General features: G+C 42.2%; 1 protein-coding gene across 1 annotated transcript in view; it reads left to right on the top strand.

Annotated features, from left to right (window-relative positions):
- Positions 1–12,939, top strand: part of TBC1D2B (TBC1 domain family member 2B) — a 134,542-nt gene that overhangs the window by 65,810 nt on the left and 55,793 nt on the right. The window contains exons 3-4 of the mRNA XM_033920189.1: positions 7,693–7,861; positions 12,130–12,293. Coding sequence (XP_033776080.1) covers positions 7,693–7,861; positions 12,130–12,293 — 333 coding nt within the window. The remainder of the gene's footprint in view (positions 1–7,692; positions 7,862–12,129; positions 12,294–12,939) is intronic.

The following is a 12,939-nucleotide window of genomic DNA, read 5'->3' as shown; positions in this document are numbered from 1 at the left end:
GATCTACAATTGATTCCCCCCCCCCCCCAAACATCACTGAAGACATTGTTGGTGAGGTAGGGAAGAAGAAGCGAGAGAGTTCTCAGCTGTTGGCTCCTATGTTTTTGGACTGGCTTTTAGATTTATTGAAAACTTGTTGAGGCGTGGACTGATAGATGGAAACGTTTTATAGAAGGCTGGTGCAGTCACAGATATAGCACTTCAAGCCAGCGTAAGTATGAAACACATTGGTGGGTGAACACAAATAAAAGCTTTCATTAAAACCACATGTACATGGTAACGAATACGTGGGAAACATCAGTTAATTTTCCCTATCGTAAGCGCTTTTTATGCATTAACTTTTTTTAACATTACTTATTAAGCATAAGCAGATCTTGTAACAGAAAATACATTTGGTTTTAATCATACACAAGTTTGTGTATGTAGGCAAAATTATTCTCAACAAGCTTTCATGGACTGTAGGAAAATGTTTGCATATCCCTCAACCATTTGGGAGCTGGGGATGAGGGAAGGGATGTGTATTCATTTTAAATGGCATGGGAAACACTTCCTGTGTCATATTTTCATGTCCGTTTTTAGCACAAAATAGGGGAAACCCTTGAAATTTTGTGGAGGGTTTTTTTTTTTTGTCATAAATAGTGCACATTCTTTGGAAAGAGCATGCAGTCTTTCACAACATTGCATTGAAAAAAGGGGAAATAAGGCCAAAAGAAAAAGTCAAGTAAATGATGTAGGAGACTAAACAAAATTGCGTATCTAGATTTTCACAAAGCATAAGAACATAAGAATAAGTTTACTGGGTCAGACCAATGGTCCATCAAGCCTAGTAGCCCGTTCTCACGGTGGCCAATCCAGCTCACTAGTACCTGACCAAAACTCAAGGAGTAGCAATATTCCATGCTACTTATCCATGGCAAGCAGTGGCTTCCCCCATGTCTTTGTCAATAACAGACTATTGACTTTTCCTCCAGGAACTTGTCCAAACCTTTCTTAAAACCAGCTACGCTATCCGCTCTTACCACAACCTCTGGCAACACGTTCTAGAGCTTAACTATTCACTGAGTGAAAAAATATTTCCTCCTATTGGTTTTAAAAGTATTTCCCTGTAACTTCGAGTGACTCCTAGTCTTTGTAATTTTTAACGGAGTGAAAAATCAATCTACTTGTACCCGTTCTACTCCACTCATGATTTTGTAGACAAACTCCCTAATAAGATACTTTTGAGGAAATTAAAAATTCATGGGATATAAGGCAATGTTCTCTAGTAGATGGAAAACTGGTTGAAAGGTTAGAAGACAGAGTAAGATTAAATTGGCCAATTCTCTAGATGGTGGAAGTTGATTAGTGGATTACCCTAGGGATCTTACTAGGACCAATACTTTTTAACATTTATAAATGATCTGAAATGCAATCATATTTACAGATGACACATATTAAGGGAAGTTTGTGCTGAGGGTGGATGTGCCTGACATTGCCACACCATGCTCCCTGTCCTGATGTTCTTCCCCCCCCCCCCACCTCACCCCTGTACCTCTTCAAATCACACTGGCTGCAAACAGCACCCTTATCCACTGCTTGCGCTGGCCTTATCCTTCCTTTTGATGTCATTTCCTGGTCCCTGCAAACAGGAAGTGATGTCAGAGAGAGGGATGAGGCCAGCACAAGCAGCGGGTAGGAGGTGCTATTTGTGGCCGGTGAAGATTTGAAGAAGTACCAGGGGGCAGGGAAGGGTGCATGGAAGTGGGGAGAGAGGTGCCAACACCCCTGCCAAGGCGGCACCCAGGGGGGGACCACCCCTCGTCCTCTCTCACATCCCAATCTCACACAAAGCTGTCAAACTCATAAAAGACAATTAGAGGATCACTCAAAACAATGGACACAAAATTATTCACAGTTGTTTATTCCCATGCAGAGTGTGAAAAATTGCAGGAGGACATTACAAGACTGGAGGATTAGGCTTCTAGACTTAATGGATAAATATAAAATGGTAACTAAATTGGGAAAAATAACCTGATTTACTGCTACTTGTAGGAGGTAGCTTATTTTCACATTGATGAAGATACTCCCATAAACTGCCTGCGTGTTTGGGTGAATTTAATTTGGAGACACTCCTTCAACCGTCAGAAATTTTATAATAGCACATTGCTTAATGAGTGCTCGCTGAATGCTTCCATTTCACAAGCAGTAGTAAAATTGCCTCTTCACACAGATACTTCCTTTTCATCCTATAGATCAGTTCAGACTGGTGAGATTGTTCTAAATGCTGACCAGCGAATGGCGACAAGTAAAATAGTTACTGTGATTTGCCCCTTTAAGGGCTCCATGCAAGCAATGATATATTTTTTTTAAATGTCTTTGACTGCAGTGGATGGCAACTCACTGGGTCGGTTATGGATAGGATGGTGTTTTTGATTCATTTGATCCAAGTTTTTAATTATTTCTGGAAGAAGCTGATGTCAGACAACTTCTTAAGGAATAGTCAGTGGTGCTGCATCACTTCTCTGTGTCTCCCCCCTTGTTCGCCCAAGCAAGGATGCTTTGGGGTTGAATGCTATTTATAGAAGCTAAAGCATATGTAGACTGGACACAATGCTGCCTCTTTGGGAGTTACTTGTTTGAGTTATTCTGATGCAGAAGTTGAGAGGGACTTATTCCAGAGCTGATATAATTTCTCTGCACGTGAATTAAAGCATTCAGGGAGCGACTGAGGTGTTTCTACTGTTTTTCTTCTGAGTCAAGAATGCATAACGATCCTGACACAGCCTATTAAGTGGTGTCACTGAATTTTATAGCACTGCTTCAACACTGACTACAATGCCCTACCTTGTGGGTCTGCTGTCAATCTCTAATCGGTCCTGCTATGGGAATGGACTGGCAATGGCTACATGCATAGTAATACTTCCTCTGAAGATCCTTTACTGCTGTGACTGTCAAAATACTAAATATCAATGCCTGCACGGAGCCCTTAAAGGGGCAAATCACTGGTTGCCTGTCAGAAGCAGGGTTCAGTTCAAGGTAGCATGCATGGTACATAAGGCCATATTCGGCGAAAACTCAGATTGACTCGCTTCTTCTATCCAAATCACAAAATCCTTCCACAACTCAAGGACAATCCAATGATGGAGACTTCCACACCCCTCCACCCGACATGTTCGGAGGAAGGCCGTCTTTGAGACCACCTTTGAGTTTCAGAGGGCCCAGAATCTGGAACAACCTCCCGGGCAGCCCTCGACAAACACCCACATACTTTCCAATTCAGGAAAGCACTGAAAATTCACCTTTTTTTCTCAGTGCATTGGCCCATTCCCATGCAGTCCCATGCATGATACCTTTCATGCATTTTCTATATAATATCTTATGTCTCTGTAGCAATTCTATTGTGTAAGCCGCAATGATTCCTAGCTGACATTTACGGGATACAAGAGTTGGTATGGTATTTCTTTGTGTCTTATCTGTTGATCTGCATGTAGAACATTCCCACTAGTCTGGAATGATGTGTTGGTATTAAAGGAAAGAAAACGATTACTTAATACATAATTTCTCCTTGTCACCAACTGGTGACAAGGAAAGATTTCAAAGAACCAGTTAAAACATGTAGGGCGTCATTGCTGCCATCTAGTCATGAATTATGGAGGTGGAGGCATTGCTTTTTATTTAATCCTCTTACATAATGAAAGCAAATACCAACGGAGATTCTTGACGGCCACTATTGTAACATCATGCTATATGTATGTGTTCTGTCCTCCAGCTTTTATAGAGCTTTTTTTGTGCATAACAGCCCTTAGTGTTCAATAAAGTGAAAGCTGCTTAGAAGAAATAGGCCTTCACTTTCTTATAAAAGGGCAGAATATTATTCAGTTTCCACAAATAATTCAGCAATTCATTCTACAAAACTAAAAATAAATTTGATCCCTTGTCTTCATTGGTCTTGCCATTTTCGAAGAAGTTACTTTCCTGATTCTCAGATCTTAGTCAAACCAATTCTTTACTTTTTCAGAAAGTGCATGGCACGTCTGTTAGTCTCTGACGTTACATAACAAATACTTGTAAAACAAATAGGAGAATATTTTTAAACTCAATACATACTTAAGCTCCATAAGCAGCAAATAATCTGTTTTATTCTTTGAGATCTTGCCAGGTACTGGGTTGGCTACTGTTGGAAACAGGATACTGAGTTTAATGGACCTTCGGTCTGTCCCAGTATGGCAACTGTCTTGTTTTTCTGATGTTGTAAAAGCAGTTAGCATAGCTGGATTTAAAACAAGGTTTGGATAAGTTCTTGTAGGTAAAGTCCATAAACTGTTGTTAAGGTATCCCTGAAGAAAGCCACTGCTTATCTCTGGGGGTTAATAGTATGGAATCTTGCTACTTTTGGGGATTTTGCGAAGTTCAGTCAAACCTTGGATAGCAAGTAGAGAATGACACGGTGACAAAATTCATCACCGTTCCCGTCCCCGCGGATAACCGCGGGAAATAAACCCATGTCATTTTATAGTGTCTATTTCAACCTCTGTCCTTCTACTCCAGCATTCTTCAAAGCAAAGCTTGCGGGTCAGTGGTTGTGGCCATTCATACTCTGATTCTTATGTGAGCCAAGGATAATGAAGCCATTGTGACATCACCGATGTGATTGGCTCTTAGGCACTGGTGGAATGAGGCATTATGACATCACAATATCTGCTCTGGATACCAGAGACTGTCATTCTGTAGTGTCTGTTTCAACCTCAGTCCTTCTACACCAGCATTCCTCAAAGAAAGCTTGAGGGTCAGTGGTTGTGGCCATTCATACTCTGATTCTTCCCTCTCTCCTTAAAGAATGACATGAAGATGGTTTCCCGCGGTTATCCGCGGGGACGGGAACGGTGATGAATTTTGTCACCGTGTCATTCTCTAATAGCAAGTAACTTAGTATGCGAGTTTTGCAAGACGAACAAAACATTTTATTAAATTTTAACTCGATAAACGAGCGTTGTCTTGCAGTACGAGCACGTATATGTGTATCATGTCAAGTACGCACAATATGCTGAGCGCATCTGAACATAATATAAGCACCCGCAGTTCAAGCACGCACATCTCGCGCTGAGCGCGGCTGAACGGAATAAAAGCATCGCGCCCAATTCACCCGCAGTTCAAGCGTGCTGTACAAGTGCGCATATTGAAAGAAAGAAACCGATTCCAGTGAGCAATGAATCTGTAATAGTGAAAGTCGTCTACACAATAAACCTCATCCTCTCTCTCATGGCCCTCACACCAGCCACAATTCTATTCAAAAGTAAAGCGCAGGTTATTTGTTTTGCTGTATATATTTTTATTTTATACAGTACAGTATTTTGTATTAAAGTTTTTGGGTTGTGGAACGAATCGTCTGAGTTTCCATTATTTCCTATGGACAAATTTGCTTTGATACACGAGTGCTTTGGATTACACGCATGCTTCCAGAACGAATTATGCTTGCAAACCAAGGTTTTACTGTACTTGTGACCTAGCTTGGCCACTGTTGGATGCAAGATACTGGGTAGATGACATTTGATCTGACCTAGTACAGCACTTCTTATGTTCTTATACAAATTCATATCATAAGTCATCCAACCCATAACCCAAGTCATCTTGGAAAAATCATGTTTCCTAAATTTCAGTAAATCCATTTCCAATCTTATATACTGACAAGACTGAAAAGGCTGGGGCTTTTCTCCCTGGAAAAGCGGAGACTTAGAGGAGACATGATAGAAACCTTCAAGATCATGAAGGGTGTAGAAAAAATAGATAGGGACAGATTTTTCAAATTATGGGGAACTACAAGTACAAGGGGGCACTCGGAGAAATTGAAAGGGGAAAGGTTTAGAACAAACGCCAGGAAGTTCTTTTTCACCCAGAGGGTGGTGGATACATGGAACGCGCTACCGGAGGATGTGATAAGCAGGAGCACGCTACAGGGCTTCAAAGAAGGTTTGGATAGGTACCTGGAGGACAAAGGGATTGAGGGGTACAGATAGGAGTGGAGGTAGGTTTAGGGATAGGATTAGAGGTAAGTTACAAAATTAGTCTGGGACCACTGTTCAGGCGATTGGCCTGATGGGCCGCCACGGGAGCGGACCACTGGGAAAGATGGACCTCTGGTCTGTCCCAGCGGAGGCACCTTCTTATGTTCTTATGTTCTTATATCTGAATTAATGGTTCCACAACCCTGGACCAGCAACTGAGCCAGCCCGATCTCGAGCCTTAGTTGTATTCACAAGCCTTAGTGATGGATCACTGAGCAAACCCTGATTCTGTAATCGTAGAACCCTACTGCGGTAGATTATATTCTGACACTTTCTCCATAGTTTGGATCTTGACAGTATCTCTTAAGGCCTGGCAGTGTTCTAATGCCCTGTTGATCACAGAAACTTTGATGTTCAGCCAAGTGTCAGCAGCCTGGCAGCCAGAATCTGGAAGAAACCCTTCATTTTGAAAGCTGTTTTCTCTTAGGTGCTGTACACTTCTCCCTCGTTATTCGCGGGGGATAGGGGCAGAGCCGGACCACGAATGGTGAAAAACCGCAAATATCCGGCTCTGACCCACCCCTACCTCCCTTCTGTTTTCCCCTGGCATCCCGGCCTTACCTGGTGGTCTAGCTGGTTTTTGGGGCAGGAGCAATCTCCCTACGCTCCTGCCCCGTGCAGATAGCCATTAGGAAATGGCTGTGGGGAGTTCCCGTAATCTCTCGAGAGACTACGGGAACTCCCCACAGCCATTTCCTAATGGCTATCTGCACGGGGCAGGAGCGTAGGAAGATCGCTCCTGCCCTGAAAACCAGCTAGACCACCAGGTGATGCCGGGGGGAAGACAAAAATATGGGGGGGTTTCCTCCTCCCCCCCAAAAAAAAATCGCGATTATGTGAAATCGCGAGTAGGGAAACCGCGAATGGGGAGGGGGAAGTGTGTTTTATTACAAAACTCATAGGGAATACTTCAGCCTTGCCAACTACCTGATACTGTTATGGCCATTTAAGTGCAAGCATTGCTTTAGCTCAGTGTCCCGCAAACATTTTGACGCCGCAGCACATTAAACTCGGTGCCGCAGCTGGAGGGCATCTGGAAATGCGCAGAGGCCAATGCATTGATGTCATCGCATCGATGTCCCCGCATACACTGAGGCCCTCCAGCTGCGGCCCTGAGCCTGTGATACACCGCTTTAGCTTATGAATTACTATGTAGGGGGTTTTTTTTGTCTGTTAATTCTGCAACTTGTTAATATAGGTGTAGATTATAGGAAAATGTCATTAGAAAAATTTTAAAGTACATTAAAATGCCACCTGTACAAAGACGCATTTGAGACATAGATAGGATAATTCATCTATCATTAATCCCAGGCTGAAATACTTAATTTTAACCAGACCTTATGTATAGGTCACAATCTCCCCTATCCTCTCTTTTAGGCTTAGCCATATTTTTAAAACATTCTTCATCACCCTCCTGATGTTGTTTTTTCCCTAAATGTATTCTTACTTTCTTCAAAGATTGCAGTTCACCCCTCTTCACTTTTGTATCGCTAATTATTTGTGTATATACATTGTATGTTTGTATAAATTGTTTTATTTTTGCCTCCTCATTTTAAATTGTCATACGCATTGAAGTCTTTGATATTGTGTGTACAACAAACTTTTAATAAACTTGAAACTTGTACCAATATTCCTTTGCTCCCCTTTTCAGATTACCTGAGCATTCTGGATCCAAATGACTCTGCAGAAGAAGCCCGAACTGTCTTGGCTGTAGAAATGTCTCCTGAGGAGCTGGCAGAGGAGCAGACTGTTCATCAGATGCCAACAGGCCCCTTATCCACAAGTAACTTTTCCCTAAAGCATTGGGGTAGTGAGATCAGGTAAGACCGGCTATGTCAACCTGCCAAACTTATTTCTCTTACAACTGTGCCTCAAGTTTAACTATCTGATACTGGTTTTTCTGTATGTCAACCCAGCTGATGAATACAATCTGCATTGCCACTGAATGATTTTAAAATGGCTCTCTGGAATGCACAGTTACAGATTAGGCTTTCTAGGTCTAACATGAGGCAATAGGAAGGCAATGGCTAATGATATCGGCTTCTGGAAATCATGTACATACTATAGCAAAACATGTTTATCTGCTCCTACCCTAGCTATGAATTCTCAAGCACCATTCTGACTTCATATGCAAATTCTTTAAATTAGTCCCCTTATTTCTTACTGCTGCTACTCATCTTATCTATCTATATGCTCCATCTTTGCTTATACCCTATGCTGTCTGTTAAAATGTTTTACCATGTATTATATTGACATTGTAATGTAGCATACTGTGCCATTCTTTGATTGTAATTTGAATATTTTTACTGCTGCAGTTGTCTGCTTACGTTTGACTTATTCTTACTGTACACCGCCTTGAGCACATTCCTTCAAAAAGACGGTAAATAAATCCTAATAAATTCAAGTCCTCTGGTATTGTCCTATCCAGTGCCTAAGTCCAGAAGTTATATGGGCAATTTAGAGGGCATATTCTTCCAATCAAAACCGCAGAATCCCTACTGGAAAATATTTCAATCAAATCTACTCCAATCCAAATGGACACTAAAATAAAACTATTAGGCGTCACCATCGATAGGGATCTCACCTTCCACGACCATATAAGTTCAGTTGTCAAAACCTGTTTTTTCAAATTACGCATCATCCGATCCTTAACCTCTGTCCTAGAGATCAACTCAATCACCATTCTGATACACTCATTAGTCATCTCCCATCTAGACTACTGCAATTCACTTCTCAATGGTCTCCCTCAAAAAGAAATTTGACGCCTACAACTAATACAAAACACCGCAATAAAACTTATTTACAAAATTGGCAAATATGACCATGTCACTCCTCTTCTAAAAAAAGAACATTGGCTCCCCATCACCCACCGTATCACCTACAAAATCATCTTACTTTCCTTTAAAATAAAACAGTCTCATCTGCCCTTATTCCTTGATAAACTCCTCATTCCCCAATGTTCTCCACGCACATTAAGATCAACTGATCAAAAACTCCTTTTCATTCCCTCCATAAAAGATTTTTACTATACACGAAAAGTAAACTTCGCAGTAACTGCCCCAACCCTATGGAACTCCCTACCACAGGAACTCCGCGATGAACAACGATTAGATAAATTTAAGACAGGCCTAAAAACTTTCCTATTCCGCGATGCGTTCACTAACACTTAGACACCTCATCTCCCATCTTCTTACCAGCAACAAACCGCTTTGATAAAGCGACCCCACCCACTATGTCTTATCCTAACCCCACTATCCCTTTCATCTTCTCAAATATGTAACTTTTCCCCTCCTCTCCCCTCTCCCTCACTCTCTAGTATGTCTTGTAATTGTTATTCATGTTCACACAATATTTTTTTTAATATGCTAATTCTATTTTAGTCTTCCTATCTTTTAAATTTATTGTCAACCGGCCAGATATTAATTTGATAGTCGGTATATTAAAATTAATAAAACTTGAAACTTAAACTTGAAACTTTGTTACAGAAGCTCTGGTTATAAGTGTCTATCAGTGGATCTGGAAGATGAGGAAAATTGAGTTGGGGGAGGGGTGACAATAACTGGTTGATGGTTGAGTATGTGCTCATATGCTTGAGCCTATGTGGATATGTGTTTTGGCTAGTGGGTTATGGATTCATCTGGGTGGTATATTGTCTTCTTCCCTTTACCCAATCTTTCAGGCTCTCTCCTGCTGCCCCTTTCTACATAATTCCATAGTCGCCATTTTGGCTGCCAATGGCAGTTTCATGTACTCTTACTGCTTAGATATGTGATTATAGTTGGTCTATAAATGTAATGAATTAAATGAGAAGTGAAAAATTAAGTTTTCTGCTGGCAGGACTGGGGATTCGAGAAGCACTGCTTTTCCCATTCTTCCTAGTCACATCAAGGTTCATTGAGGGGACGCTCAGGAACACAGGCTAAGCACACCACACAAACCACATACAATCTAGTGTGAATAATATCAAAATAAAGGGTGCTCTCAGCGTGAACCACCAGCGATAGGAGTCCAGCTCCAACACTTCACTTCTAGGTAGCGGTGATAAACCCCCACCCACACATCATCATCATCATAGAGCACCCTAAGTGTGCTGAAAATCAAAGTGAAAATATCCACCAATTAAGCCAATAAATAAACAGGTGAGTAAACCGATGTAACCTGAGCGACCCCTGAACGAACCCTGCCAGCCGAACCCCCCGAAAAATACAACCAAAAAATCAAAATACACCATACAATACAAAAATCAAGTACTTATCTGAAAAATTAAAAATCGCAAAACTGCAACACAGGAAAAATGCGCCAGGAGAGCAGGTTCAACCGACGGAAACAAAACGCTGAGGTCGGCTGGAGGGCGGGGTGCCCAAGCTATCCCGCACTCGCGTTCAAAAGCGGCCAAGGAAGCAACGTCATGCATACAACAGCCAATCACACGAAAGCTCAAACATCCTTCACACTAGGACCCAGAAAACTCCAAAACCGTGCCTGAAATCAGAAGACAAAACACAGAAGACAACAGAATCCAACAGAAACAAAAACAAAACAGTTAAATAATAGTATTCCATTCCACACTTTCATTAAGACCGTTAGGATAAACAGACTGTAGTTGGAAAATCCAATATTGCTCCCGAACAGTCTGTTTATCCTAACGGTCTTAATGAAAGTGTGGAATGGAATACTATTATTTAACTGTCGGCTGGGGGGGGCGGTCATTGGGGGGAGGGGGGTTGCGTCGAGGGCAGGAGGGCCTGGGATCCCTCCTGCCCGTAATGTAGTGCGGGGTGGGGGTAGGGGGTCGCCTGGGCCAGGAGAGCTTCGGCTCCCTCCTGGCCTGAACGAGTCGCAGGGGGGGGTCGCCGGGGCCAGGAGTGCTTGGGCTCCCTCCTGGCCCGAACGAGTCGCGGGTGGGGTGGTCGCCGGGGCCAGGAGGGCTTGGGATCCCTCCTGGCCCAAGCCAGTCGTGGAGGGGGTGGGGGGGTGGTCGCCGGGGCCGGGAGGGCTTGGGCTCTCTCCTGGCCCGATGTTAATTGCAAAGGGGGGGTGATGGATCGCAGCAGAAGAGATGCCTCATCTCCCCTACCACGATGCCATCACTCCTCTACCGGAACTGCCGCGATCCACGGCAGGAGAGATAGGGCATCTCTCCTGCCGCGGGTCGCAGCAGTTCGGGTAGAGGAGTGATGGCATCACGGTAGGGGAGATGAGGCATCTCTCCTGCCGTGATGGTTGCGGTGGGTAGGTTGCCGGGCTGCTGAACTGATGGTGCCAGCGGCCATCAGCTCAGTGGACCCTTTTTCAACACTTAGACCTGGTTTGACATCGTCTAAGTCAAAAAGGTCTAAGTGCCGACTAGGCAACCTGTCAATGTTTTGGTTATACCTGTTGTACGCCTAGGTGTAGGTCGGCCCACCTCCCGCCCACTGCCCGCCCTTTCCCCTCCTCTAAACACACCTCTTTTCTCTCTGTGCGTCTAGAGGCAGGGGAAAGGCCTAAGAGGTTTTTAGATACGTCTGAAAACCAGCTTTGGTTATGGGTACTTGGACGATCAGGCTTTTTGATCGTCCAAGTAGCCATTTAGGACACTTTTTAGATGGTTTTTTTTTAAATTATTACCCCCATAAGGTCTAAGAAAATGATAAACAAAAATCAAAGGCTCCAAAACTGAACTATTAGCAGATACTGGTGGATTTTGAGTAAATTTATGGATTTTAGGGAGCATGTAGATACATCATATTTATCCAATCAGTACTGTACAAGAAGCAGAGTACTCGTGTAACAGCAGTACTGTATTGTATTTTTTAGTAGCTTGTAAGCTTTACTTTTGGTAATGTATTTAGAATCGGGCATGTCGGCTAAATCCAAATCTTATATTGGTGTTCCATTGTGAATTGCTTATGGCTATTTTTACAGAAAACGGTATAGAGATGTAGTAAAGGAATGAAAACTGCTTCTGTCAGGGTGAAAAGTCTATCTTCTCAGAATTTAGCACATTGATACCCTTTTAGAATTATACTCCTTGCAATTTCTTAACCAGACCCGTCCCAGATGTGTTATAAGTCTTCATGGACTGCAATTCATTTTTGCTTTGCAGAAATTCAGTGTTGTATTTACGACCAGGCAAAGGAAGCAATGAAAACAGGAAGAGTGTGTTTTATACCACTGATGAGTGGGAAATGCTAGACCCAACCCCGAAAGAATTGGAGGAGTCCTTGGCGCAAGAAGAAAGGAGAAGAGCTTCAGCTGAAGGAAACAAAGGTCCAAGCACAGTTTTTTCCATTTACCTATGTGCACGTACATTGCTGTTTGACAACAAATTGAGCATGAATGTGGGAAAAATATATACAAAAAATCAGTGAAAGATGTATGTCAACTTAATGTATCAAGTACCTCAACAGGTTGACAATAGATATAATGCCTAAGTGGAGGAAAAGATCTCAGAACACCACGTTGGGAACATATGTCGTTCTCCTGTAATCTTTAAGTGGTGATGGGTCTCTTTCATTGATCAAAAAACCTCCACGTTAACCTTTTATTAATTTAACTTAAATGTTTTTAAAAACTTTTTTCAAACATTTTTTGTTAAATTATTATTCTTTTTAACTTTTCAAATTAAAGTGTAAATTCAATAGCACCAATAAATCAGTAAACCAGTCATCTGAATGCATGGACCCGAAATTCATTTCCTGATGAAGCCCATAGTCTATGGTGAAACAGGCCACCATAGACTATGGGCTTCATCAGGACATTGAATTTGGGCAGCTGCTATCTATAGCTTTTGGAGCTTTGATGCACTAGATAAGTGGCTTGTTTTTTGCTTTTTTGATTTATGTAAAGGACGTATTTGAGTCTTTAGTATTAAAATGCTTCTCTGCAAATTCTGAGGTGTTACCAGAGAAATAGC

Source organism: Geotrypetes seraphini, chromosome 14 (genome assembly GCF_902459505.1).
Source record: "Geotrypetes seraphini chromosome 14, aGeoSer1.1, whole genome shotgun sequence".
In the NCBI taxonomy this organism is placed as follows: Eukaryota; Metazoa; Chordata; class Amphibia; order Gymnophiona; family Dermophiidae; genus Geotrypetes; species Geotrypetes seraphini.
Note: the sequence above shows the minus strand (reverse complement) of the source record. Positions and strands in the feature narration are given on the sequence as shown.